At 41.7% G+C, this 26,418-nt stretch overlaps 2 protein-coding genes and 1 pseudogene across 2 annotated transcripts in view; 2 read left to right on the forward strand and 1 right to left on the reverse strand.

Moving 5' to 3' along the window:
• Positions 1 to 224: 224 nt before the first annotated feature.
• On the forward strand, positions 225 to 20,782 carry pomgnt2 (protein O-linked mannose N-acetylglucosaminyltransferase 2 (beta 1,4-)). The gene is made up of 2 exons (XM_070967371.1): positions 225 to 532; positions 17,010 to 20,782. Exon 2 carries the CDS (start codon positions 17,098 to 17,100, stop codon positions 18,904 to 18,906), a length of 1,809 nt encoding a protein of 602 aa, XP_070823472.1. The 5' UTR covers positions 225 to 532; positions 17,010 to 17,097; the 3' UTR covers positions 18,907 to 20,782.
• A 1,762-nt stretch (positions 20,783 to 22,544) lies between these two features.
• LOC139333573 (piggyBac transposable element-derived protein 4-like) lies at positions 22,545 to 24,158 on the forward strand (annotated as a pseudogene).
• LOC139333574 (voltage-gated potassium channel regulatory subunit KCNG4-like) overlaps positions 24,059 to 26,418 on the reverse strand; it is a 179,182-nt gene continuing 176,822 nt past the window's right edge. The window contains exon 3 of the mRNA XM_070966075.1: positions 24,059 to 24,071. The gene's annotated coding sequence lies outside the window, so the exon portion shown is untranslated. The remainder of the gene's footprint in view (positions 24,072 to 26,418) is intronic.

A 26,418-nucleotide genomic window follows, 5' to 3' on the forward strand; every position in this document is an offset into this window, starting at 1 on the left:
CTATTACAAACATGCTTTTTCTCCAATAAAATTGTAAATGATCATTTTTTACATTGTGGTATTGCTATTGTTACTTAAATAAAAAAATATTAATACTTCTTTGACGAGTATAACGGATAAAATATGCACAAGACGCAATAACTATCAATTGCACATGTGACAATTAGAGAGGTCGAGTGTCATCGCGAGATCTGAGAGCGGGATTTCCCTCGGCGGTAGGTGGAGACTGGACACAGCACAGTGGAATCGGTATCCATGCAGCTGCTCTCTCTCCGCCTTTCTGACAGCTAGGCTAGCTCGTAAACAACACCGGAAAGCTCCGACTGTGTCTCGGAGAATGTAATGACTGAACACGCCGTTGTTTTTACGCATAGTCCCAGTATCCGCCAGTCTTCTTCTTTTCGTTTCCACTACATCTTGTGTTCCCGCTCAGGACCGTCTCTGCTATAGACTGAGGCACTGATGCTGCCTAAATGAGCTAACCTCTCAACTGTCTTCAAAGACAAAAGCAACATTTTCACTGAGACCTGAGGTAAGAATTATTGGACTGATAATGCTTTTGACTTGTTTTTGCGGACCAAAAGGGGCTTGTATGGGTAGAGTTCCTTCAGCCTGACTGTCACAGGGCTTTGCCTGTGCAAGTGTTGGTACATCTCAGATGAGTGTCCGCCGGCTGTGAGACAGAAGCTTCCAGCTGACATAGACTAACAGTTACAGTTCAACAGATGCGTGGAGATGAGTGTATAGATATACCAAACCTTGTCTAGAAAATTCGTGATCTGATTCATGCATATGTCCTTTGACTTCTCAAGCACTGTGAATACCGTACACCTTTAACAATACAGTTTACAATATAGGCTACTTCACATGTATTTAAGATTTAGGGAATGAATGAGTATTTGTCAGCAGAGCGAGAAACTGTGTTTCCAGCGTCCAAGTATATATTTTTAAATGATATGAACACATTATTTGCAGACTTTTGAATGCATTTTCACCATATTCAAAATTACTGTAGACATGCAACACTGTAAGCAGGTATGAGATAGTTATTGAGGTGAGGGTTACAGCTGACCTCGAATCAGTGATTTTTTTATTGCAAACATTAATATGAACAACATTGTTCTTCTTTGGGAAAAGAAATAATTCATCATTTATCCCACAATATACCCCCTTGTTTTATTCGCCATTTGATAATAATACCACCAGTCGAATTTGCTTTACTAATGTAATGCAGTAAGCAATGTAACCATTTTTAATGCCTTTATCAAAGCAATGTAACTTGTCACATGTGTTTACTTTTATAACAAATGTTTAAACATTTGAACATTAGGGGCAGCTGTGGCTCAGGAGGAAGAGTGGTCGTCTACCAATCAGGAGGTTGGTGGTTCGATCCCCAGCCTCCGCAGTCCACATGCCTTTGGATAAAAACATCTGGCAAATGACTAATTGTAATTAAATTGAGCATTATAGCTGAAAAGTCCTAAAAACATAAACCAGGCAATGAAAACTGCACAGCAGTAGCTACAGTACATCTTGAACACACTAATACATGGTGCTTCATTTTGGATGACTGATTGCGGGCAGAGAGACAGCTTCCTGTTAGCCATTCTACCCTTGATGGTTGATGTCTATCAGTAACATGTAATATTAAGGTTTAGACCACAGATATGAGCAATTGCTATGATTAGAATCATATTGCTTCAGCGTGCTGTGATATAACTGAACAGTGTGAGCAAATGAAAACAGGCTGATAGGTTTGTCTTTGCTGACCATAGGTCTCCTCATCTGCTCCACCATAATGACACCAAAGCTGTGAAAATTAAAACATCATAATGCTGCCTGCGTGGTATTTAAGGTCCATCAACTCCCAGATGAGATGTTATTTCATGTAGCTCGAGTTTCCTTTGCTCTTCAGTGGGCTCTCTGACTCAAATATGATCCACAGGAAATCACCCTGAAATCTCCTCAAATTAATGTTATATATAAATTGAAAAAGACAGAGTCATTCAAGGCTGATATATATCACTGTCTTGTTTCTAATATGCTTGATTCTAGATTTTGATTGGCTGCAATGGCTCATGTAAGTATTAGCTTTCAGTAAATTTGAAGCCTCATCACGTCTCGGTTGCATCACCGCATGCAATTTGATATAATTTGTCAATTTCTTTAGTTTTCCCTGTCCTTTTTAAAGTCTGAAATGAGTTGAGACATTCAACATGGTTTCGTGTTGCAGACCTGGAGCTCTCCCCATTATGCTGTCACTTTGATCTGCATTTCTGCACTTGTCTTTGGGAAAAATTCAAAGCCATTCTTTGCAACTTTTCACAAAACTGAAATGCTGACTTGTGCAGGAAAAGATGAGTTTGGATCACCCTCTGTGAATACTCTTGCTTTTTCAAAGGAAAAATATGCTTGCAGTCTTGTCTCTAAAATAACTGGTATTTGTGAATTTCTACATCCCCTAACTGCTGAGCAGAATTGACTTGCATGGATTTTCAAAAGTGTCACAGTGGATGCATTCACACACAGTATGGGGTTCAGTACTTTTTAGAAAACAGCTTATACATTAGGGTAAGTCTCAAAACATACTTCTGCAAAGGTGCACATAAACATCTCTGCAGAGATTTCTTCCATAAAAAGCCTTTTTAGGCAATCGCAGTTCAAGAGGCTTGTGGAGAAGCTGATGTGCATGCACCTAAAATCTTTAGCAGGATCTTAAGCACAGTGACCTCAATAAGGAACGACAAGAGGTGCATCTTATAGCAGGCCGTTCTCATTCTGGACTGTTTCTAGATGTAAGTCTGCGATGCAACACGATTTTTGGATTATTCTTTGAGTTATAAATTGCAGCCTCTGGTCGACATGTGAGTGATCTGTACTGTAAGATGTCTATTAGCCCTGTCTGGGACTGTCTCATCCACTGAGTGGAGGACCGTCCTGGGTAGGGATGCACCGATCCGATATTGGTCTCGGTATCAGCCCCGATATTGAAGAAAATTCTAGATCAGGTATCAGTGACAATGGACCCGATACATAGGGGCCGATCTATTCAGTCTAACATTATGCTATAGGCGCTGTGATTGTTGCATACTTTATATTCCTTTTATATTCCTAATTGCACTAACTGAACCAGTTACACTTGTTATATTTTTTTTTACATGTCATTTGATCAAGCTAGAGAAGCTATTGGTTTAAGATTGTTGTACTGGTGCATATTTATTAAATAAAGAACTCATTTACAACATTTATATCTGTTTGTTTTAAAAAAAAAAACAGGAAAGAAATGTTTAAGTCAAGTCTGATGAACAAAAGAATGATCCCAGTCTTTTCCACATAATGAAACATACCATTTGTTAGGTGATTCAGCGCTGTTTTTCTGGATCGGTATCAGATCGTATCGGCTGATTACTAAATCTTAGCTATCGGTATTGGTATTGGTATCGGTATCGGAGGTGAAAAAAGCTGATTGGTGCATCCCTAGTCCTGGGTGGAAAAGGAAGTGGCTGTGCGCTGATTTTTTTATTGAATTGGGGAAGTTAGGCAGATTTGTAAAATAAACCAGTGTTGTTGGCTTGTTGTTGCCCCTTGTGGCAACTGGGGGGAAAAAACATCTCATATACCAGCTGCTCTCACCAACCATCAAGTGCCAGTGGCTGTTTTCTGCCCTCTGGCTTGGGGTGCAGTAATGAGCCAATTATGGCTAAAGTCAAACACAAAGCTTTGATTTACACTTCGTCTGAAGTGTTCTCATATGCTAGTTTTCAGTTTTACTTGAGAAAACACTTCATGGATGAAGACGCAGTGGCTGCTTTGGTGAATATAGGTCTAGTTAACTTCCCTAAACTGGTCTTTTGGTCTTTCTGCCACACAGTGGAGGAGATGGTCCCAAGCATGGCTAGTCTGTGTGTATAAGGCCTATGCAGAAATCCAGATTATTTTAGTCAGTAGCGAGATCTCAGGTATTAAACGTGGTTACTTGTTGAATTTCTGGAAAAAAAAACAAAAACAAAAAACTTTTCTTTTTCGCAGAGGATTTCCTTGAACTTTAAATATAATGAACTGACTGAAAAACAAAACAAAAAAATGTCTTACAAGAACATTAATATATACAGTGATAGTAATATAATATATATAATAAATGTAAAGACTTACTTAATATACAATGTGTATTACAATTTTGTTTTATTTGGTATATTAAATGTGAGAAAGGATTGCGGAACTCATCCTTTTTGACTGCTCCAAGCACAGATACCATAACAGCACAGAGAGTTGGGCATCAAAATCCAAGCAGCTGCTGACTTTAACAGGTTTTCTCAAGTGACGGCTCACTTGACCACTGTGGTCTGAGCTAAAGTTGCCACAGCCTTGCTGAGAGTACCACTGAAAAGGAAAGGGCTGCACTGGATTTCTAACACAAGACAAAAGAAGAGCATCAGTGTGAAACAGAATGTAGCACCATAATCAGTTATCTCGATTATATTGTTTTCATAGTTGTGGCAAGCCAAGAGTGTATTGAAAAAAAATGTGATTAATTGCCCAACCCAACTTGACTATACCTATAAATCTAGTTTAATTAAAAATTAAAATCTGTTATTTTTGCAAAGAAACAGCAGGTTGTAATTTGGAGTCTTTCTCAAAGTAAGCCTTTGAGCTTTCACTGTCTAAAGATTCAGGTTTCTGACTTGCTTAATGTTTTATTTGGCCTGTCTGAGGTGTCAGGGACAAGGAAAACACAATTGGCAGTGGCTTCACCCAGATAAGAAACTATCTCTGCCTGCAAAGGTGGCATTATTTATTTGGTTACCCATTTTAATCTCTTCAAACCTCACTGATGCCCTGTAGTGTAAATCATTACAAACTAATGCTGTTCAGCCAAATCCTCAGAACTTGATTCTGAATTCTAGTGGAGATATTGGATTACCTCAATATCAGGAAAGCCAAATTATGCTTAATTATACCACATCCGCCTGGCCTTGAGGGTCTGTATGCTGTAAATTTAGTCAAAAAATGTTGAGCCAGCTGTATCTTTTTTGCTGTCTTGTACACAAACGCCTCTCAGTAGCTAGCAGGTAGCTCTGCAATCATTGCTTGTACATGACAAAGATCTGGTGCTTCTAATCTTTAACAATTCAGAGCTGTTAAGCGGCTCATCCTGTCAGCACGTGTCATCAGACGTCTGTGTAGACTTCCGTCATCTGCTCATGTCCATGTGGTTGTGTGCAAGCATGGAACTGTGTGCCAGACAAACATGTGCAAACATGTCAATATATGCAGACACTTCATGTGTTAAAAACAGAACTGTGGGCATATTCTGTGTCCATCTGCCCTTTAAGGGTAGTTATGTACCAAAGGATGCTCAGCAAGAACTTTTGCCCCTGACACCTTGTCCTACACAAACCTTGTGAATTCTCAGGTTACCAAAGTTTCTGAAATTGATGGGGGCAGCAACTTAAGAGCTTGAGCACTTGCAGATATCTTCAAGAGTACATCCAGCCTTGGTATTCTATTTCTGTCCCTTTCTGGAATATTGCCTGTTGTCCTGGGGCAGTGCTGAAGTGCTTTGCTGCGGTGTTTTTAGAGGATGTCCTTCTCACTTTGTTCTTCTTTGTCTGTCTATCACTTCCACACAAACACACACACGCGCAGTCTGCAGATTGTCCACATCAGCCTCTGTTTCTCTTGTGCCTTTTGGGAGAAGAGACAGCACAACAGTACAGTCATGGGCTTATGTCTGCTGTGTTTCAGAAGGCATAGAGGGTCTCTGTTAGTGAATGATAGAGAGAAGGGCGAAAACGTTATTAAGTAGCAGGCTATCAATCAGGCAAGTAATCAGTCCCAGTTTGGAATAGGCAAGTAGTCAGACATGTGATGTGTCTAACACAGACCAGGGGCATTTTCTGACACTCACCGCCAGTCATTATGAAGCAGCCAGTCTATTTTTCACCACTAGGCTAGATGGCATTGCACTGCATTTATGGAATAGAACAATGTGTGTGTGTGTGTGTGTGTGTGTGTGTGTGTGTGTGTGTGTGTGTGTGTGTGTGTGTGTGTGTGTGTGTGTGTGTGTGTGTGTGTGTGTGTGTGTGTGTGTGTGTGTGTGTGTGTGTGTGTATATACATGCCTATCTGTCGAAACGTGTTTAAGAAAGAGATGCAAAGTGAGAGAAAGGGTATGAGACTTGTCTTTGTACAGCCAGATAATGGCTGCTGGGCCATTAATTCTCCCTAGTGCCACACTGAGCTCCAAGCAGCTAGATCCAACCTGACAGGCCACATTTGGTCCAAGAATAAAGATGACAACGAATAAGGATGCATCATCACGGCCAGAAGAGATCGGCAATCAAGTGGCCGAAGGGAAAAGAAAAGCAGGTAGAGGAAGGAAGAAAAGGACTGAAGGGATGCTGCAGATGTTCTTCTCTTCTTTTTAAATTCCTCATTTGAAGAGGCATGTCAGGGATCTCCAGGTTGATGTAAAAGGAGTAGAAAGGGGGGAAGAACTGTTGAGAAAGAGGAAAGACTAACTCCCAAAGAGTGGGGACAGTGAGTTGCCAGGAATGATGAACACCAGGGGCCAAATGAGCTGCCACAGCACAGGGCTACTGCTGCATCTCCCCTCCCAAAGCCCCCTTAGCTGTGGCTTTCAAGGATTCTCATTAAAATGCATTAGACTTTCCAGGCTCCCCCACATCACCTTCCACATCATCACTGGGGTGCTTATCATCTCCTGAGCAAACAGATATGCTAACCAGTAACACAGGGAAGCTGGAGCTTCAGTGTCAGTCTTGAAGACAGCGCTTAGAGAGCGGTGACAGGCAGACAGTTTATGAGGAGGTGGGGTATCTTGGACCAGTTTCATGAAGGATGATGAGGAATGAATTGGTCAAGGAGACATGGCAGTTACAGGTCAGTGGACTTACTCCTGAATTCCTAAGGAAAGCAGCCGCTGCAGAGTAGGGTTGGGCGGTAATCCAGTAATAAGGTATCCCGCGGTATCTAAAAATAGCTACGGTGTCAGTTTCATTACCGACATTAAAAAAAATGAATGCGCATATAGGTCTATAGGGGCCCAACATAATTGTAGCATCGTCATAACAAAAATGAAGTCCACTCCGTTCAATGTATCTGGTTGAATTTTTACTCGAGAAAAATGTGACTGTGCAAAAGTATGCTAAAAAAAAGAACCTGAGCAGTTTTACAGATGGTTTAACACAGGTATGTCCAGGCGCTCATTTAGGCGCATCTGAGCAGAGTACCGTTATCTCGTCCAAGCTTACGGAGAAACTCCTCTGTTGAAAACACTTTTTCAGCCTTTTTTCTGCTTGCTATTGTTCTTCATATTGCTTTCATAAAAGAACGAAATGCAAATAAAACAGTAAATGTAAAGTAAAAAGTCCTCTGTGAGTGCTCTGCTCATTCATGAGACGGAGCGGTGAAACTAACTGCTTGGTTACGCCCGTCAATAGCTCAGCGACCCGCCCACATTCACCATAGAAACACCAATGACGATCCAGAAGGAAGTAACCCCAGAGATAGGTTATTGCATGAAGAGCGCTCCCTCCAATCTAGAAACCACCTCCTCTTTATGTAAACGACCAGGACCTTCGTGATTGATCTCAAACTAACACAGAGTCATAGGAGGAGACATTAGCAGCATTTTTTCGGGCTGGTATATAACTTTTGACCACAAAACAGCAAAGGTAAGACATACTTTATGATTTACCAAAGTTTTTTTTCTGCTACTCTTTGGCTGCTAGCTCGCCGAATTTTTGTGGCACAGTGAGGAGGCAGACATCCTCGTGATCATCAGACTCTCTGCTTTCATATCATGCTGGGCTTTTGCATGAAGTGGTAAAATCAGCAGATGCAGTACCTTTGACGTGCGCTATTTTCGTGTTTACGTTACACGCGCATATAATTTCTTGGGGTATGAATTGTGTTTTATTTGGGTGGTAATGCTTGGTAGAGGCTTTTAGCTGAGTTTCTCCCCATCATTCTTGTATGGTAAGTAAGTAAGTAAGTTAGGACTGGTGCTTCTTAGAGTGAGCATTGACCGTCTGAACTGCGGGCATGTCACGCTGCCCTGATATTACTGTGATATTTAATTAGTCACAGTAATATTGTATACCCCAGGAAAATGTTGGGAAGGTTTGACGGTATCAAACTTTGGATACCACCAAACTCTGCTGCAGAGGAATTTATACTGATATAGAGCTAAATCATGAGCCTGAAGGTGCTTTCACAGGAAGCCGCTATACCGCTGCATCCACCACCCAGACATGATGGTGTTCTGTGTTTTTAATATGCATGCCTAGATTAGACTGCAAAACCAATTACCAGCGTCATGGCATGGATGGATGCTGAGGTTGCTGCTGTCAGGTGGAACAATGAAAGAGAGGAAAAGTTCGTTGAGCTGTGGCAACAGTACCCCTGCCTGTTGGACTTTTCCTTGAGGGATTGCCATGACCGAGTCAAAAATAACAAATGTTGGCAAGAAATAGCGGAAGCACTTCATCAGCCAGCAAGTAGCTGAAGTGGTCCAAACTATGGGCATATGTTTATCGTTACTAATTCCGGATCAAATGTTAAAGTAGCCTGTTTGATGTGGCCACACAGCCCAGCCTGCTCCTTGTAGAATAAATAACTACAGAGATAAAATTCCTATATGTGAAACTCATACCTGTCTAATTCTTATCCACATGCTGCCCAGTAGATGTATAAATAATGACCAAATGGGCTGAAGTTTACACCACCTCTTTTATTTCTCTTAATATTTTAGCTCATCCACATTGTCTTGCCAGTCACCAGATAAAGACACAGCAAGGGTTTATCGTGCTGTGATCGTTAGCTCTGCCACAGTGACCATCATCAAAGACAACAAAATCATGTAGTCTGGTCCAGGCATAACTAGCTTATTAATTGATTATTGCAGCTAGTTAATATTTTGGAGCACTCCTGTAACAGACTAGTGTAAGCATGTTCCCAGCTGGCCAGTTACAGTAGTTAGCCTGAGCTTATACAGTAGGTCACCAAGCTTCTGACTGATACTTTGCAAAGATACATGGATGCATTTTACCGTGCCACTCTTTGGTGTTACCAGGGCTTTACAGCGATAATCAACATACAACTGTCTCCAACAATTAAGTGTCCAAGTATCATTTTTTTTGGTTTTTATGCTCAATCTTGAAGGAAAAGGCCAAGAGGAGTACTGAAACTACAATAATACTCTTGTTCGCCATAGAAATTGCTTTATTTTTTTTGCAAGTCACTACAGAGCTTGCTGTCAAAACGTTCAACTTCAATACTGCTTTCTCCTTTTTGTGTTGCTGTTCACTCCCTGTTGCATGCTATCCCACAGTGCTTTGACAGGTGATTCACTCACTTTTTGGGTTGCTTCACATTTTGTGGGTCCTTCACCCTACCTCACTGCTGTCCCCTGCCTTGGCTGGAAGTCTGCTGCTGTGGGAACAATGGAGGTGGCAGTGATGAATATTTGTTATCTGGCAGCAGCTTCAGGGGTTAGCATGCACTGCTCTGACAGTTGTCACTCAAAGATGGTGAGGAAGCTGTCTCAGTCGGGTTAATCTGAGGCATGAGGACATAGAGCATATACAGTATAGCCTTGCAAAGCCAACCATAATCTTCTAATAAGTCAGTTTTTTTTTCCAGAAAATATCAGCTGAGAATTGACTGGGCTTAGCAGATGGAATGCAGACCAACCAGAAAACTGGAAAGCAGAGTGTTGATATGATGGCATGACTCCAGTCTTTCACTGCCTACGTCCATCTTACAGCTATGAAATGAGTAAATTAATAAAGCATGAACTAATAATTTGCTGAATTGTGCTTCAAGCCTGTCCTTTTCCTCACCTTAAATGTTCTCACCTCAGATTTATTCTGAACTGATTTCATCGGATGGCAGTTTCAGAATAGCCAATAACGGCAGGGTAGACGGTGTCCAATCAGGCTTAGAAAGGATTCAGGATACCGCGCTCCTCCTGTGTGTCTGTGTTGGTGGGTGGGTCTGCATGTCTTCCAGATGATACTTCAGGCTCCTCTACCTCCTCAGACAGATTCCTTTTGAACCTTGCAGACATACAACAGAAAGACAGATGTAATGCCCTTTGAGTTATCAGCATTTAGTTTTGTTGTAGGTTTTTGTTTGCTGTAAAGGGACAATTCACCCCAAAATCAAAGATCTATTTTTCCTCTTACCTGTAGTGCTGTTTATCTAGATTGTTTTGGTGTGAGCTGCTGCGTCTGGAGATATTGGCTGTAGAGATGTCTGAATTCTCTCAGATGTAATGGAACTAGATGGTACTCGTCTTCAGTTGTGAGCAGTTTCATGCATCTGTTTTCTTTCTACTGAACTACATCTGCCAACTGTATCACTGCGCAGGAGGAAGCGCACATCCACTTTCCTGAACTGAGTCTGACATTGCTCACTTGTAGAGATTAGTTTGTAACTAACTGATACTGCTGGCTAAAATTACAGGATGTGATTAATGTTAACACCCCACACTGTTGTGAGCTTGAGCCTCTTGTCCATGAGGAGATGCATTCTTCATAGCACAGATTGACCCTGTTGCTGGGTGTAATTTGTTTTGTTGTTTTGGTACCTTGAGCAACACTAGGTGTGTACCATCTAGTTCCATTATACTGGGAAGAAAGCAGACATCTCTACAGCCAATATGTCCAGAACTCTTACCTAAACTATCTTGATGGATACACAGTACTTCAGGTAAGACTAAAAAAATGTTTTGAATTTTTGGGATGAACCTTCCCTTTAAGGCACCAATCCGAGTCTGCTTTTGAGCTTAGAGAACTAAGATGGTTTCTACAGTGGAGCTGGAAGCAGGACCAACTCGCCTGTCAGGAGCAAATGTCTAATGAAAGCAGTGCTCTTTCAGTATTATCCTAATGAGGCAATTATGTAGTGTCAGCCTGTAGGTTTTATGCAAAGGACAAGGTAATTGGCTCCATGAGTGACCTGTTTTTGCATTTTCATCATTTTGCTATACGTCATACCTCAAGCATAAATTAATCTGCATGTTTAAATCATTTTACAATTGAGACCAAAATGATCTGTATTGTGCAGGATTTTGCTTTGGGATTAGGAAACGAAACCAAATGTACTTTTATGCACTCACACAAATTAGTTTTGCTTCAAAATCTGTCGTTTCTCTCGCTCAGAATATGTACTTGGTCTGTTGCTGTATGTATGCATGCTACTTCATGCATACTTTCATGCAGTTAGAGGAAAACTATTCTACATGTAGGCAGACTGCCTCAAGGTTTATTGGGCAGAGAAATCCAACAGCAAAAGTGCTGATGCACAAGAAGACTATATTCATTCTAACTTGCCTTATAGTCTGCAGTGGTGCTCAGATGAACCAGTGTGTGAGGCGCAATGGTGTGTAGTGGAGTGCGCACAGTTCTGGTTTTTAATTTTTGTGTGAATATTAAGAAAATTTGTGTCAAAACTAGTACATAAATTTCATCATAATGAAATCAGCCTGTGACTACCCCCTACCTTTGCATTTATTAAATCTCTTGTGATTATTTGCCTGTCAGTACAAAGTCAAATGTTGATGTAACAAGGCTAACAGGGGGCTGAGAGGGGTGTTGTTACTGGCTCACACAGCTGTTGTTCTACAAGCAAGGCTGCAGTGTCTTTAGAAAAAGTAGATCTGGATCTTGACTTCCCAAGTGCCCATCATTAAAGGCATATTTCAGATTATTTGCAGTGGGCTTTTATGAGGTACTACTCAGTGTATTACCTGCAGTAGATGGTGGTCAGTACACCCCCAGTTTGGAGAAGCAGCATGAATACCAGTGTTGGAAGATAATTAGAGTACTGCTCTGCTGTGGATTGGGATCAGCAGCAAAATGTGTTTTAGCCACCAAAAAAAGGCCAACCTAAAAAATCAATGTCATTTTAAGTGTATGCTATATTTAGACTGAAGCTGTTGATATCTCTCTCTCCATCCCTCTCGTCATTTTACCTTGCGTAATATAGGAGTTTCTGGTCTACAGCTGCCTCAATCGATTAGTTAGATTGTGTTATTGTGTGACTTTGGTGAATCCTAACTAACCCTTTAAAACATGGTGCAGCATCTTATATCATCACTAATACACTTTAAATATGCCCATTGAACAGTGGTCATGGTGGGAATAGGGGAGGAATCTGATATACTGCTCAATGTAAACATGAGTTTTACAGTAACCAGGTAAATATGTTCTCTCATTATCTGTCTTAACCTAATTTCCCCAAATAACCTGATCTCTTGTGTGCATGTAGAGGCAGTGAGAGAGAACATGCATTTGCAGGCAAGCAACCAAGGTCAAGTGAAAGAGAGTAAACGCACAGCCGGGTGATATTTCGGTGTTATGTTTGCCAGTAATGTATGTGGAACCGCAGCTGCAGACCAGTAACCATTAACCCAGAACAGTGTTAATGAATCGGGTCAAACTCGGGTCCAGAAGACCTGTATCACGCAGGCTGTGTTGGCCCTGGTGACATCTGGAGATATTTTGGGAGCCCGGAGGAGAATTTGCTTAGTTCAGATGAAGGAAGCGTCAGACGGGAGAGATCTGGACACAGATTCAGTGGGTTACTTAATAGCATGCACACTCAGAAATGGAATATGGATATGAGACCATTCCCCAGTGTTAGCATAGCTCATGAGATGGATCTCATCTAACATTTGATTATATTTGAAACTGCTGCGACCTTTTCCTAATTTGAACATTTTTATGCGCAGGCAGTATCTTGGCTTACTCCTTCACACTGCTGAAGAGATACAAAAGTCACTTGTCTTCAAGGTCAGTTTAAATGACTACACACACACACGCACACACGCAGACACACAGACATCGGATTCAGGAAAGTGCCCTCATGTTTTAAGCTTCCTTCAGCTTGATTTTAACCTGCGTGTTTTAAATAACCAAGCAGAACGAGAAAACAGCTCACAGTGTCCAGGTCTCTGTGTGTAGCCTGTTAAATGTGGTGATGCAAATTCGTCCTTTGTGCGTGCTGTGGTGTCTTGCAGGGGCTTTGACATTTCGAAGCTTTCGGTTGCTTGGCTCGGGCAAATTGCAGAGGGCATTCACATGCGTCCCTGTGTGCATAGAGAGGGATTAAGCAGCCCTGCTGGCACTGTTAGCCTCACGCTGCCCTTGTCCTTGTGGACTGAAGGAGCATGCAGGATGCCTGCCTAATGTTCGTCTCACTAGCATCCTCCTCTTCACACTTCATTTCACTTTACTTTGGCTGCTGTGTCAGCATCAAGACAGTCCCACAGTATATGGTGTCGATGGTGCTTTGATTCACATCTGCTGTCCATGGCATTTTGTCCTGGGAAGTCACATACGCTTGCTTTATCGGCTCATTACCCAGCGAGTGATTTTTGAAGAAGTCCTTTTTTGGCAGTCATCATGACCTGCATTGCGTTTATTTGCTTACAAACATTGACTTTTCTCTTAGCTGTTTGCATTCCATGCTTGTCCAGATTCCAGATTTTTAATTTAAAGTAACAATAACTAATCTATATAATCCTTACTGTGTTTCCATGGCCACGCTGCTCTTGTGTCCAGCGTAAAATAACACGGCCAGCTGCATGCAGCTCTGTGCCTGGTCTGTCCGACCGATCATGTAAATGAGGTGGTTAAAAACACAGATAGAAGAAAAAGAGGTTTTTTTGTCTTTTTTTTTTTCATATTTACAGTGTGCCTGATTTGAAAGGAGACTGAAAACAGTCTCTATCTCTCTGTCTTTTCCAGTAGTAATTTTAGAATCTGGAAAGCTTGACCAGGTCCAGCACAGAGCTGCAGCAATTAGTCAATTAATCAATTATCCAATTGCCAGAAAATGAATCTGAAACTATCTTGATAGCTGATTAATCATTGAAATCATTTTTCAATCCAGAATGTCAGGCTTCTCAAATGTGAGGACCTGCTGCTTCTCACTCTTTCATGTCATAATAAATGAAATATCTTTAGGTTTTGTGCCAAACAAGACATTTGAGAACATGACCTTGCTCTGTGGAAAAATACATTTTTCACCTCTTTATGAACCAACCAGTCCATTGATAATGAAAAAATCCTCAGACAGACTGAACATGTTAACCCATTAGCACTACAGGTTAGCATTAGCACAAACAGGAGCACCCTGGCACAGGGATTTGACAAACTATTACAAACATCAATTTCCATTATATGTTCAGTTCCTCATAATTTTTAATGTAAAACTCTAAAATATAGAAAGTACACCCAACATGTTCAGAGATGGATGATACATTTTTCAGAAGAGCGTGTCTACTGACATTAATACTGCAATGTAGCGACACTGCAGACTGTATGCCTTGTTCAAAGCAGACGTTTGACTTGTCGCAGTAGGAAAATCACAGGTGTTACAAATAAAATTAATGACGGCTCTTCTGCTTAAGTGTCCTAGTAAGCTGTGACAGTGAGCCAGCAGAATCCTAAAAGTGAAGCAGCTAAATGGAATTCACCCATCATTCATTTTATTATGTATGCCTGTGCTTTTCCTACTGTGACTTGTCAAAGTTACTTTAAGAAAATTTGAAGACCTTGAAAAAAACCTTGCGCCTTGCTTGCCTGTAACCTGACAGCCTGACCATGGGCACTACAGGTTTGATGGTGAGACTGTTCCTGTTTGTTGCTTGAACTGTGTGTTCTGTTTCACTAGTCTGAGGAGAACAAGTTGGACTCACTGCAGCCGCAGTACTGGACCCCTATCCCACATGTGACACAATGTCCTGCTCTGAGTCTGCTGGTGATGGTAGCTGTTGTAATTGTTACTCCTGTTTTGGCTTTTGCTTGGCTCATCTCATGTCAACAAGGGGAGGCAAAGTTCCCAAAATGTTATGCAGTCCCTTATTCTGGGAGTTAAGAGGACAGGGCTATTAAGGGTTGTGGTTAGGTTATTAAGGTTGTAATGTATGTAATACATCCACATATATTTGAAAGTGCTTTTTTAAGGTCTTGCATATAAACAGTTATGCTGCTCTTATGTTCCTTCCTTTGCCAAACTACACCTCATCCATTTCTCACCTTTTCTATGACCAGTCCTCCTGCAGTACAGCACTGCATGCACCTCACACAAACATTATTCATGCATAGGTTGATTAAAAGCGCCAAAAGTCTATCATGGTCTATATTTTAAGCATGCAGACGGCCGTTGGGGGTGCTTAGTTTTCTGGGCCGCCAATCCCACTGTCAGTGATGTCTACTTAAACATTAAGTTCACTTAAAATTTAAACATTTCAAGTCACATTTATCCATCAATCTACCCAACTTACTCATTATCCAACCCATCAAAACCCATACCTTACACATGACACTATACTATCATTGTACTATTATTAGTGTTATATTAGTATCACAATATGTAGAGCCTTTTTTTGTACTGTATGCGTGTCTTCTATTTTTTGCCTATTTTTAAATTTTGAACATTACTTTCTAACAAACAAAGGTGTTTGAATTGAACTGAGCTGAAATGAATTTAAGATGCAAACTGCTCAATTTGATATCTGCTATTAATATGTTCCAAATGATGTTTTAACCGCAGAGTAGACAATAGCTGTACACTTACACTGTAAGACATACTGGTCCTTATTTCAAGATTGTGTTTTTTTTGGTTGACATTGTTCAGAGCAGCTGAACATAGCTGCATTTTGAACCGCCCATATTGTGCCTGTGTGTATTCACTGAGTTTGATCACAAAGAGTGACCCTGACATATTGCACTTGCAGGGATGTCAAAAATAGCCCAGGGACTATGCTCAGCTCCTGCAGAACAGAGACAGTGCGCAAGAAACCGGAGGAGGAGCGGAAAAAGAAAGAGCGTGACAACTAAGGAGCAAAGTAGCATGTGCAAATTGTGTAGGACAGTAACTGGGAATAGAATGAAACACTGTAAGATAAAGGGGAGCATTGGGAAAAAGTTAGAGCAGAAACAGAAATATATTTAGCTCGGCAATATTATTGACCCAAGAGAGAGTCAAACAGAAAGAAAAAATTAATTTCGACATGTCTCCTGTCTAAGCTTGCGTCAGCATGACTGCTTGCATGAATTTGTGCAGTGTGTGTGTGTGTGTGTGTGTGTGTGTGTGTGTGTGTGTGTGTGTGTGTGTGTGTGTGAGAGAGAGAGAGAGAGAGAGAGTGTGTGTCTTTGTGTGTGTACACCTAGACTCATGTCTTAGTTTAGTTTGACCTGATTTAGTTTACTTTCTGCCAGAAGGCCAGTTTCAGAGAGGGAAAGTGAATCCCTAAATCCCATTTTGTCATTGGATGTCATACCACAGCACAGACTTGAGGTCATCCCTCTCCCTCTCTCAGCTCTGCATGCATCTCAAGCATTCGGGAAAGTGAGGAATAAAATGTCAAGAAATTAATTCATCTGAATCCTTTGTTGTAAGGTAGTGAGACTAGCCCTCAGACGGGTATTTAGCATGCAAGTTGCCTCGTGTTTGCAGGCAGCTGCTGGCCGTTAACTGTTGGTTTGATTTAGAGTCTCTCAATGACTCACTTGTCCTCTCAGTATGCAGATGAGTAGAGTTTAGAACAATACTCTTGTTCTTTTCTCTGTGCCTCCTCACAGTGTAATTTGTCTCGACATATCCAGGGAGGGTGACAGGGGATGTAAGGTTAGGAAAATGTCTCATTTGTGTTCGCCAAAGGTAAACAACCACAATTCCCAAAGGTGAAAGCTGAAACCTGCTCTGATGAATCACGGGATTGTATCACTTACATGAAGAGCACTGCAGCATTATAGACTTTACCATTGTCTTGCTAATTATATCAGTGCTCTTTTGTGTCTGTTGCACTGGTGATCAGGTTTTCAGAATTTTTGTTGTGTTTTTATATTGTTTCTTAAATATATGTCCTTTCTTCTTTTCCCTTCCTTGTTTTCTCCTTCACCTGTTCTATCTTCCTCCTTTCCCCCTGTGGTCAACCCCTGCTTCCCCCTCTGTTGCCTCCTCTTCTTCCAGACGTTGCCTGGCGGCGAATGTCTCGTTGCCTGTCTCTGAGGTCGGAGGCCAGTTGGAGTCGGGAGGTGGGTCCCCAGCAGCAGCAGTGATGCGGGCTTCAGTGGCAGGCTGCAGGATGAGCGTGGGCACACTCCTTAACGGGCTGCTGGTCTCTGTAGTTGCAGCTCTACTTTGGAAGTATTCCAAGCTGAGTGAGCATGCTGCCCTGCTGGAGGAAGAACTGCACCTGACACGGCAGTCCCAGGAGCTTTCACAGGCCCGTATCGACTACCATGTTGCCCTCCAGGCTCTTCAGGAACACGGCACACGCATGGTCTGCACCGGCAAGATGCACACTGACCGCATCTGCCGCTTTGACTACCTATGCTACTGCTCCGAGGCAGAGGAATTTGTATTCTTCCACTCCAATTCCTCTGTCATGTTGCCTAACCTGGGGTCTAGGCGCTTCCAACCTGCCCTGCTGGACTTGTCTTCAGTAGAGGATCACAACACCCAGTACTTCAACTTTTTAGAGCTACCAGCTGCTACTTTAAAGTTTATGCCTAAACCTGTGTTTGTGCCAGATGTGACGCTGATCCTAAATCGGTTTAATCCAGACAACCTAATGCATGTGTTCCACGATGACCTGCTCCCAGCTTTCTATACTATGAAACAGTATTTAGACTTAGATGATGAAGCTCGTTTGGTTTTTATGGAGGGCTGGGGTGAAGGGCCACACTTTGACCTCTACCGACTTCTCAGCAGCAAGCAGCCACTACTTAAAGAACAGCTTAAAAACTTTGGAAAGCTCATGTGTTTTACAAAATCTTATGTTGGCTTGTCCAAGATGACCACCTGGTACCAGTACGGTTTTGTCCAGCCACAGGGCCCTAAAGCCAATATGTTGGTCTCAGGGAATGAGATTCGGCAGTTTGCCAGAGCTCTGATGGAGAAAATGAACATCACAAGGGTGGAGGAGGTGGAGAAGGATGGAGGGAGTGGTGAAGATGATAAGGAGAAAGAGAAGAAGGATGAATACATTGTTGTGTTTAGTCGCTCAACAACGAGGCTGATACTGAATGAAGCAGAGCTCATCATGGTGCTAGCCCAGGAGTTCCAGATGAGGGTGGTCACAGTATCTCTGGAGGAACAGTCTTTCCCCAGTATAGTCCAGGTGATCAGCAGTGCTACCATGTTGGTTAGTATGCATGGAGCTCAGCTCATCACCTCACTCTTCCTTCCAAGAGGAGCTGTTATGGTGGAACTGTTCCCTTTTGCTGTAAACCCAGAGCAGTACACCCCATATAAAACCCTTGCCTCCCTACCAGGCATGGACCTTCACTATGTCTCTTGGAGGAACACAAAGGAGGAGAATACCATCACCCATCCAGACAGACCCTGGGAACAAGGGGGCATTGCTCACTTGGAGAAAGAGGAGCAAGAGCGAATACTGTTGAGCAAAGACGTCCCTAGGCACTTGTGCTGCCGCAACCCAGAGTGGCTTTTCCGGATCTACCAGGACACTTTGGTGGACATCCCTTCCTTCCTGGAAGTCCTCAAAGAGGGCATGAAGACAAAGCCCAATTTGAAGAAGTCAAAGCCGGCCAACACAGTCCACCCGGGCCGGGTCAGAGAACCCCACTGTCAAACTTCAGTACAAACCACTAATGAGGCTAAACTCACAGTCTCCTGGCAGATCCCATGGAATCTGAAATACCTTAAGGTCAGAGAGGTGAAATATGAGGTGTGGATCCAGGAGCAGGGAGAGAACACCTACATGCCTTATATCCTTCCCCAGCAGAACTACACTTTTTCAGAGAACATTAAGCCCTTCACCACCTACCTGGTGTGGGTCAGGTGTATCTTCAACAAGAACCTCCTGGGTCCCTTTGCAGATGTTCTTATGTGCCGGACTTAGTACCAACACCTTGCCAGTTTGTTGCTGTGCAGTGTTACACGAAAGTTGAGTCATGCTTGTTCCAAACAGTCAAATTGGAGAAGTGGACCATTTGATTGCAGTCAAAAATGGGATTTGGCATGTCTCTACAGTCCTACAGTAGGCTGTTGAACTCTTGCACAGTGATTTTTCTTTGGCCAGCACAGAGTGTATGGAACAGCCTTCTGGATAACTGCAAAGAACTTGAACTACAGGGTCAGAACTCAGCGGCAACTGCCGCAAAATGAGTGGAACAGGGAAATTTCCTGTTCCTGTGAAAGATACCAGAATTCAAATCAGCAGATTTATTTATGTGCAAATTAATATATAACATGTTTTCTAGTATTAGTCAAAACACTGGTTCTTTACCTTTTACAGTATGCAATATAGCTTTTCTGTGGAGAGCAAGAGAGATTTTAGAATAGTAAGATTTTTTTAGGTTTCCTGACTTGTCTAGTGTCTACTGTGTGTGTGATACCTGTGTGGCTTACCTGCCAATTGTTTAATTACATACACTGTTATTTGCAGAGCCAAAACCAAAGCAACCTTTTCCACATTGTTTCAGCCAGTCATGATCCATGCCATATTATTTTCTCATGTTATAGATCTCTCATAGTTCTCATGTTTGCTAAGAAATATACAGTTTTAAACCCTTTCTCTAAGAACATTGTGAATTCGTTTAAAAGACGTGTCAAGCAAAAGTTCTTATGAATGTCACAGGAATCAGTGTTTTTGACTCTGAAAGCAAAGATACGTGTAATTTCAGAATACTTTATGGAGCATTATTTTGTGATGAAATGCTGTTCTTTAACAGCTCTGTCTTCAAATTGTTCCTTTAAATACTATAAATATAACAACAAACAAGTGTTGTTTCCACAGTGCCCAGCCATAAATAATTTACATCCTTTTTGCTGTATAAACAAATATTTTTTCCTCTAATTGACACTAATTACAACTGTAATAGTTATAATTTCCTGTGGAGAGTGAATCTATTATGCCAGGCTATAATTAGTGAAAAGCAGTTCCCTTCCTGTAAGCAGTGGTATGCTGCTGGACAGTCAGATTTTACTGCCTTGTGTAAAAGCATTTTCGTTAAGATAACAAGGTATGTGGCAGCATAGGATTCCACTGCCTGTGTAAAACTCTTGAATTAAAATTGAAAGGCTTCCTAGCTGATAAGACGTCTAATGTGGGATTTTACATCCAAAACTGGGTGTTGAAGTTGTTTTTGTGTCTTTTGCTCATGAAGTGCTGCTTGTTGATAGCTAGAGTGCAAAAATGTATTTATTTTTTTAGACACTTGGAGGTGTCTCTGTGGTATTAGACATGTAGCAGGAGGTAGTTTATGGAATGGCACAAGTTGGACAAAACACTGCCACCAAGATATTGTGTTATATTGTACCATTATTAAGATGATGTTATGTACTTTTCTTAGACTTTATATCTGTGACAAGTTCTCTAAACATTACATTACCTTCTTTGTAATGTTTTGACTGCTGGCCACTATGAAACTCCTCTTCCCTTACCTGAGATCTTAAATTTGCCATGTATCCCTTTTTTCACTTTTTCACTTCACTGATGCTTTTTTCCGAAGTTCTCAGATGCAGTTCTGTTTGTTGATGCACGTTTAAGAGATTATTTGAAGCCATTGTTGTGTGTGCCGAATGTGATGGTTTAGATATGTACGTGTTTGTAGTGTTGGTTAGATTTCTGTGTGCCCCTGCCCCACTTCAGTGGAGACAAACTGTATGTGCTGAGTGAAATGAGAGTGTACAAGTCTCTGTTTTCTACATTAGCAAATAGTTTGAGTTTCTTTTTCAGTAACTGTGATTGAATAAAGAAGCTTATTTCTTACAGTATCTGCTTTGTTTCAGAAGTTCCTTTTATTAATAATAAAACAACAATGCTTAAAAATCGTAGTAAAAAGCTGAGAAATAAGAGAAGAAAGGAAAGAGCTAAACAAGAAAAATGCATAATTCAATAAATGAGATGTTCTCATTACCATTAAATTTTACTGTTGGAAGAAAGAACATTTCTTTTACCATAGTGTTAGAGTGGAATTATTCTAAGATCCAATTAAATTATGTAATTTGCATTTTCTTGCTAAGAAAGGTTAAATGAATGCGAGTCTAAACCTCAGTCTTGAGATGGCAAACCAAGTACAGGTATAGGTTTTCAAAATTGTGTGTCTAAACTTAAAAGAATAGTTTGAATTTTGGTCGCTTTCTTCCTGACACATGAGAAGATTGACACCACTCGTGTGTCAGTAACTAAGAAACTGTAGACTGGTTAGCCTAGCGTAGCATAAAATGGACACAGGGGTGAACAGCTAGCGCCTCTATCTGCACCTCTGAAACTCACTAATTAACACATTACATCTTGTTGGTGTAAAAATGGAGTTAGTTTCATGACTTCCTGGAGTCTCCTCTGGTTGCCTGGTAAGCTCACTAAGGGTTGGTTTATGAAAAGAAGTAGCGCCTACAAATCCAATGTGTTAATTGATGCAAACAGCTGCTCTGCTGTAGCGGGGGGAGACGGTGTCCTTTAAATAGAGGGGACGACAGTGCACACGTTCAAACTGTCTCTCCTGGAAGACGTTCATGTTGTTCATGTGTGAGTGACAGTGATAATTGCGTAAACAGACCCTGGCTCCTTTCTCACCTCCGCACACCTAGCCAATCATAGTACAGAGTGGGTGTAAATGTCAGATTGTTAGACAAAGCCCCCCAATCCTGATGTCAGAAAGGTATTAAGGAGGGGCTAGCTTCACATTTAGACTAAAGTCATGAGCGAGGTATTGCTCTTCTCATCAAATTCTTGGCAAGAACACAAATAAGTGTATTTTCACATGTTGAACTATTCCTTTAACCATGTTTTTTTAACAGTATCCCCACACAAGTTACAATGATCAGTTTACGCTTAGAGTGGTGAAACGTGAAACTCCAGTGGCTGTGTTCGCTCCAGGTTCATGGGTGCCAGCTGGATTCTGTGAATTTAATTGAGAAATTGACAGCTGACAAGAAAAGGGCTGTAAGGTGGGTTTTGCTTCATCACCTGATCCTGAGGCCCTGAAGAGGCTCTGTGCCAAACTTAACTTTAAAACTTATGTGCAGTGCTATTTCACATTCATGCCTCTGCTGCATATTTACAGATTGAGGTGTTTTATCAAATGACCACAATGCAAATCTGGGTCGCTGGTGGTAGTGCAGCAGAAAAAAACTGTACACACTGAGATGAACAGGGATCCAGCAGCTAATTATTGCCGTGGGCCTCCTAGTAGTTTAATCCAGCCGTGATTCCTTTTTGTATTTCATTTGCCACACAGGTAAAGGGAACCTGGAAGAAGACTTTTGCTCTTATCAATAACTTCTACACCTTACAATAGTGGGGTGGCTTGGGGAGAGTTTAAAATAACTGCTGATTACCCTGAAAATGAAAGGTGAAAGTTGCCACTGTACAATTATTTTTGGAAGGATCTGAAAGCATTTACAGATTACAAAATGACCCGACAGTCAAACTGAGTTGAAATCACAGTCACAGAGTCAGTCTCACCACAAAAATGTGAGAATGCTTTAGTTCTGTCTACGATCAGTCAGTAGCAGACCTAAACATGACAAGACATGTGGTCCTCTCTGGCGGAGTGTACTGCCTGGATACCTGATCTGACCCAAGGGGGTGGCACTATAGATGAGAGTGTCTAGAAATGCGGGAACAGACAGGCTCTTGTGATTGAAATGTAGCAGTACTGCCACCTTGTTTGTGTGGCCTCTCAGGTCCTGCAGATGACAGTACCCCAAATTCTCTCTGTGCTGAAGCCATGAGTGCGTTTCACTGCTGAACAGGCTCTAGAACAGATTTTTTCAAATGTCCAGCGAGACATCTCTGACTCAGAGGAGGAAGTGGAGGAGGTATCAGAAGAAGAAGATGGGGAGGACTGCAACCCAGAGCATGATGCATCATCTTCAGAAGAAGAAATCCCTCAAGCTGAAAGAGAGACTTTCCTGTCAAAAAATGGCAATCTAACATGGTCCTCAGCAGCATATGACAAACAGGGCAGGATGACAGAACAAAATGTCATGAGGTTGACCCCAGGACCCACAAGATATGCTGTTTTCCACACCAACATTCTACCTGTTCATCAAACCAGCAACAGAAAAAATAATCCTGGAGATGATCATCTGGAGGGTTTTCAAAAATATGGAGACAGCTGGAAAAGGGTGGATGAGACTGACCTGCATGCCTCCATAGGGCTGCTAATCGTAGCAGGTGTATGCAGGTCCCAAGGTGAGGCTGCAGCTAGTCTATGGGATGCTGAGAGTGGAAGGGTAATTTTCCATGCCATGATGCCACTCAAACTCTTTCACACTCACTCAAGACTGCTACGATTTGATAACCGTGAGTCAAGACGTGTGACAGAGAAGCTGGCAGCCATAAGAGAGGTCTGGAACAAGTGGGTGGAGCAGCTGCCAAACCTCTACAAGTCAGGGCCTGACTAACAGTGGATGAGCAACTGGTTCCATTCAGAGGTAAATGTTTATATTCACTACTGATTTCTGTGACTGTTTTCTGTGACACTGATAGTAATCACTGACACTAATCTCTTCTGTCCAAAGGTCATTGTCCTTGCCGGCAGTATATGCCCAGCAAGCCAGCAAAACAATTTCTTCACCTCTTATGAGCTCGGACAGCAGCTCCTGAAGAGGAAGATCACTATGGTTGTCACAGCTCGAAAGAACAAACCTGAGCTCCCTCCTGCGCTGCTTGCATCAAAGGAGAGAGAGGTCTTCTCATCAAAGTTTGCCTTCACGCCCACCACCACTCTAGTTTCCTACCTCCCAAAGAAAAACAAGAATGTGGTACTCCTGAGCACGGTGCACACAGAGGCTGACATTACCGATCGTGAGGACAGGAAGCCAGCCATCATCCTACACTACAACTGCAACAATGGAGGTGTGGACAACCTAGATAAGGTGATCGGAACGTACAGCTGCTGAAGGATGACTGCCTGCTGGCCCCTGGTCATCTTTCACAACATCAACGATGTTTCCTTCTACAATGCCTTTGTGATATGGAGAGAGATCAACCCTACCTGGATGCCTCATTAGCGGAACAAGAGGAGGGCGTTCCTGGACCAGCTGGGAAAAGCACTTGTAACTCCATTCATTGAAAGAAGGGAGCATCTCCCCCGCACAGAGGCCTCTGCAGCAGTTGTGACAGCTGTTCAGAGGGTTTGATCCAGCTTCTGCCCACCAAAGAAGGACTGTAAAACACATACTGTGTGCTGCAGGTGTAAGAAATATATCTGCCAAGGCTGTGCACTTGCATACTGCTCTACATGTGCTAATTAGTTTTTTTTTTGTTTTGTATAATTTATTACATTGTTCACTGGCAAAAAAAAAAAAAAAAAGACTTATTGGTTAAAATAGAAATGCATTCAAAACTACTTTTTGCACATTTTTGCTACTTTCTTAGGCTATAGAAATACCATACAAATATTGTTTACCACCTATACAGCAAAAAATAATACAATTGATAGTATCATAGAAATGAGTGGTGTCTCCTTTATAAATGCAGTCTTTCTGCCCTGTGAAGAGGGAAAACTCAGATATTCACAGAATTTGTGGTGAATGCCAAGTTGTTTCTTCAGGCAAAATAGATTTGGCGTTTAAAATTCAATTAAGCTGCTTTATTTTGGGGGTTTATTGAAGGTGGGTCATTTTGATCCGGAGGACATGGGGTGTATACAGAATATGAGGACATCAAGACGGTTAATAAAAAAAAGCTGATAACAACTGATGTAAAACTGTAGTCTGAGTGACTGAGAGCTTGACTGCTTGTTGCTGTTCAGCTCACTATAGGCTGGAGTTGATGCCAGTGTCTCCACGCCAGCACGCTTGTTCCACCAGATTCCAAAAAAGTTAGAATGCTGTATAAAACAAATAAAAACAGAATGCAATCGCTTGCAAACAAACTGTGTTTACCGACAACGGTTTTATGAAGTGTTCCTGAGCCCATGTAGTAATCTCCTTTATCCAATCATGTGTTCATAAAGTGATGAACCTCGCTCCATCCTTGCTTGGGTTAGGGTTAGGGAACGGCTGAGCCTTTCCATGATGCCCCTTTCATACCCAGTCATGATACAATCACCTGTTACCGATCAACCTGTTTCTCACATAGGTGTTTTTGGAGCATTCCACAAGTTTCCCTTGTTCACAAAGCGTGCTTTTATTTTCTGGTGGAGTAAAACTTGGGTCTTTTCTGGCTTTGGCCGTCCTGTCTATCGATTCTTAAATCATTTTACACTCCAAAGTAATTGCTGAGATCTGAAAACATGGGAACATCATAAAGTGAGACTGACCTGTTTCCAGCCATGTTACTGCATAGATCCCAGCAATTCACTTTGGAGAAAGCAGTGTTGTTCATACTGATAGACATTGTGGCCAAAAGTATGAAAATAGGATCACAGTTGTATAAAACTGGAATTCTCTTTAACTACGAGTTACTCTGCATGTGCCCTGCAGCAGGAGTCACATGGTGGAAATGTTTCTCATGGAAATCTGTGCAAACTAGTGATCAGTGTGGATGAACAGACTGTACATACAGGTTGATCAGGTCTGGCATACCAGTTTCAAATGTTTTTCTATGTAGTATTTACAGCACCTACTGTACATCTGGTGTCTGTGAGTCAGGATCCTCAACATACAGTTTTAGCATCTATCAAAGAAATGAGTTCATTATTATGAACTGACCATGAAAATGGAATCACCATGCTGCTCCAGTGAACACAATCTCTGTCTGTATAATTCACAAATGTACATCTTGCTTGACAACTGCTTTTACTGACATTTAGATTTTTCTGTTGTGCAGATGAATATGAGGTAAAGTCCAATCAGTCTGAAGAATGTGGCTGGTGATCAGTCATCAATGAAGACTCGCTAATGAAAATCTGAGTGCCTAAGTTTGTTGTTTTCCTTCCTTTAAAATGTCTTCTTTGTCATTGAATCTGAGCTACCTCATGACAGCTGACTGTGACCTATTAGCTTTCTAGTCAAATTTTCCCATGCAGTGTTCAAACTCAACTAATTTGGGATGTTCTAATTACTAATAATAGTAGTAAGAATAATGAGCAGACATATTTCACTGATTACATTTTTTCCATTTAATCATATGATTTGATGCATCTATACAATATTCTACAGATTACAGAATACCAAAAGATGCCTTCTTGACCTAATTACCCAATTTGCTATTGGTGTGTTTTCCCAAGGTGCTCCATTCACAAAATGGAGTACCTGTTAGAGTGTGGACCAACAGTGGAGACCACAGACTATGCCCGTCCCTGTGACCAGCCCCCCAAGCATTACCACCCCCCCACTCTTTTTCTGTTTTATAACCAATACATATTTCTGTCCTTGTGCTGCTGCAACCTGGATTTCCCCTCTGCAGATCAATAAAGGCTGATTTTATCTCCTGTTTGTGGTCCTTTGATTGAAA

Source organism: Chaetodon trifascialis, chromosome 7, assembly GCF_039877785.1.
Source record: "Chaetodon trifascialis isolate fChaTrf1 chromosome 7, fChaTrf1.hap1, whole genome shotgun sequence".
Taxonomy (NCBI): Eukaryota; Metazoa; Chordata; class Actinopteri; order Chaetodontiformes; family Chaetodontidae; genus Chaetodon; species Chaetodon trifascialis.

Excerpts from the sequence above, each read along its gene's own strand:
- pomgnt2 (XM_070967371.1), top strand. The coding sequence starts at position 17,098 with ATGCGGGCTTCAGTGGCAGGCTGCAGGATGAGCGTGGGCACACTCCTT.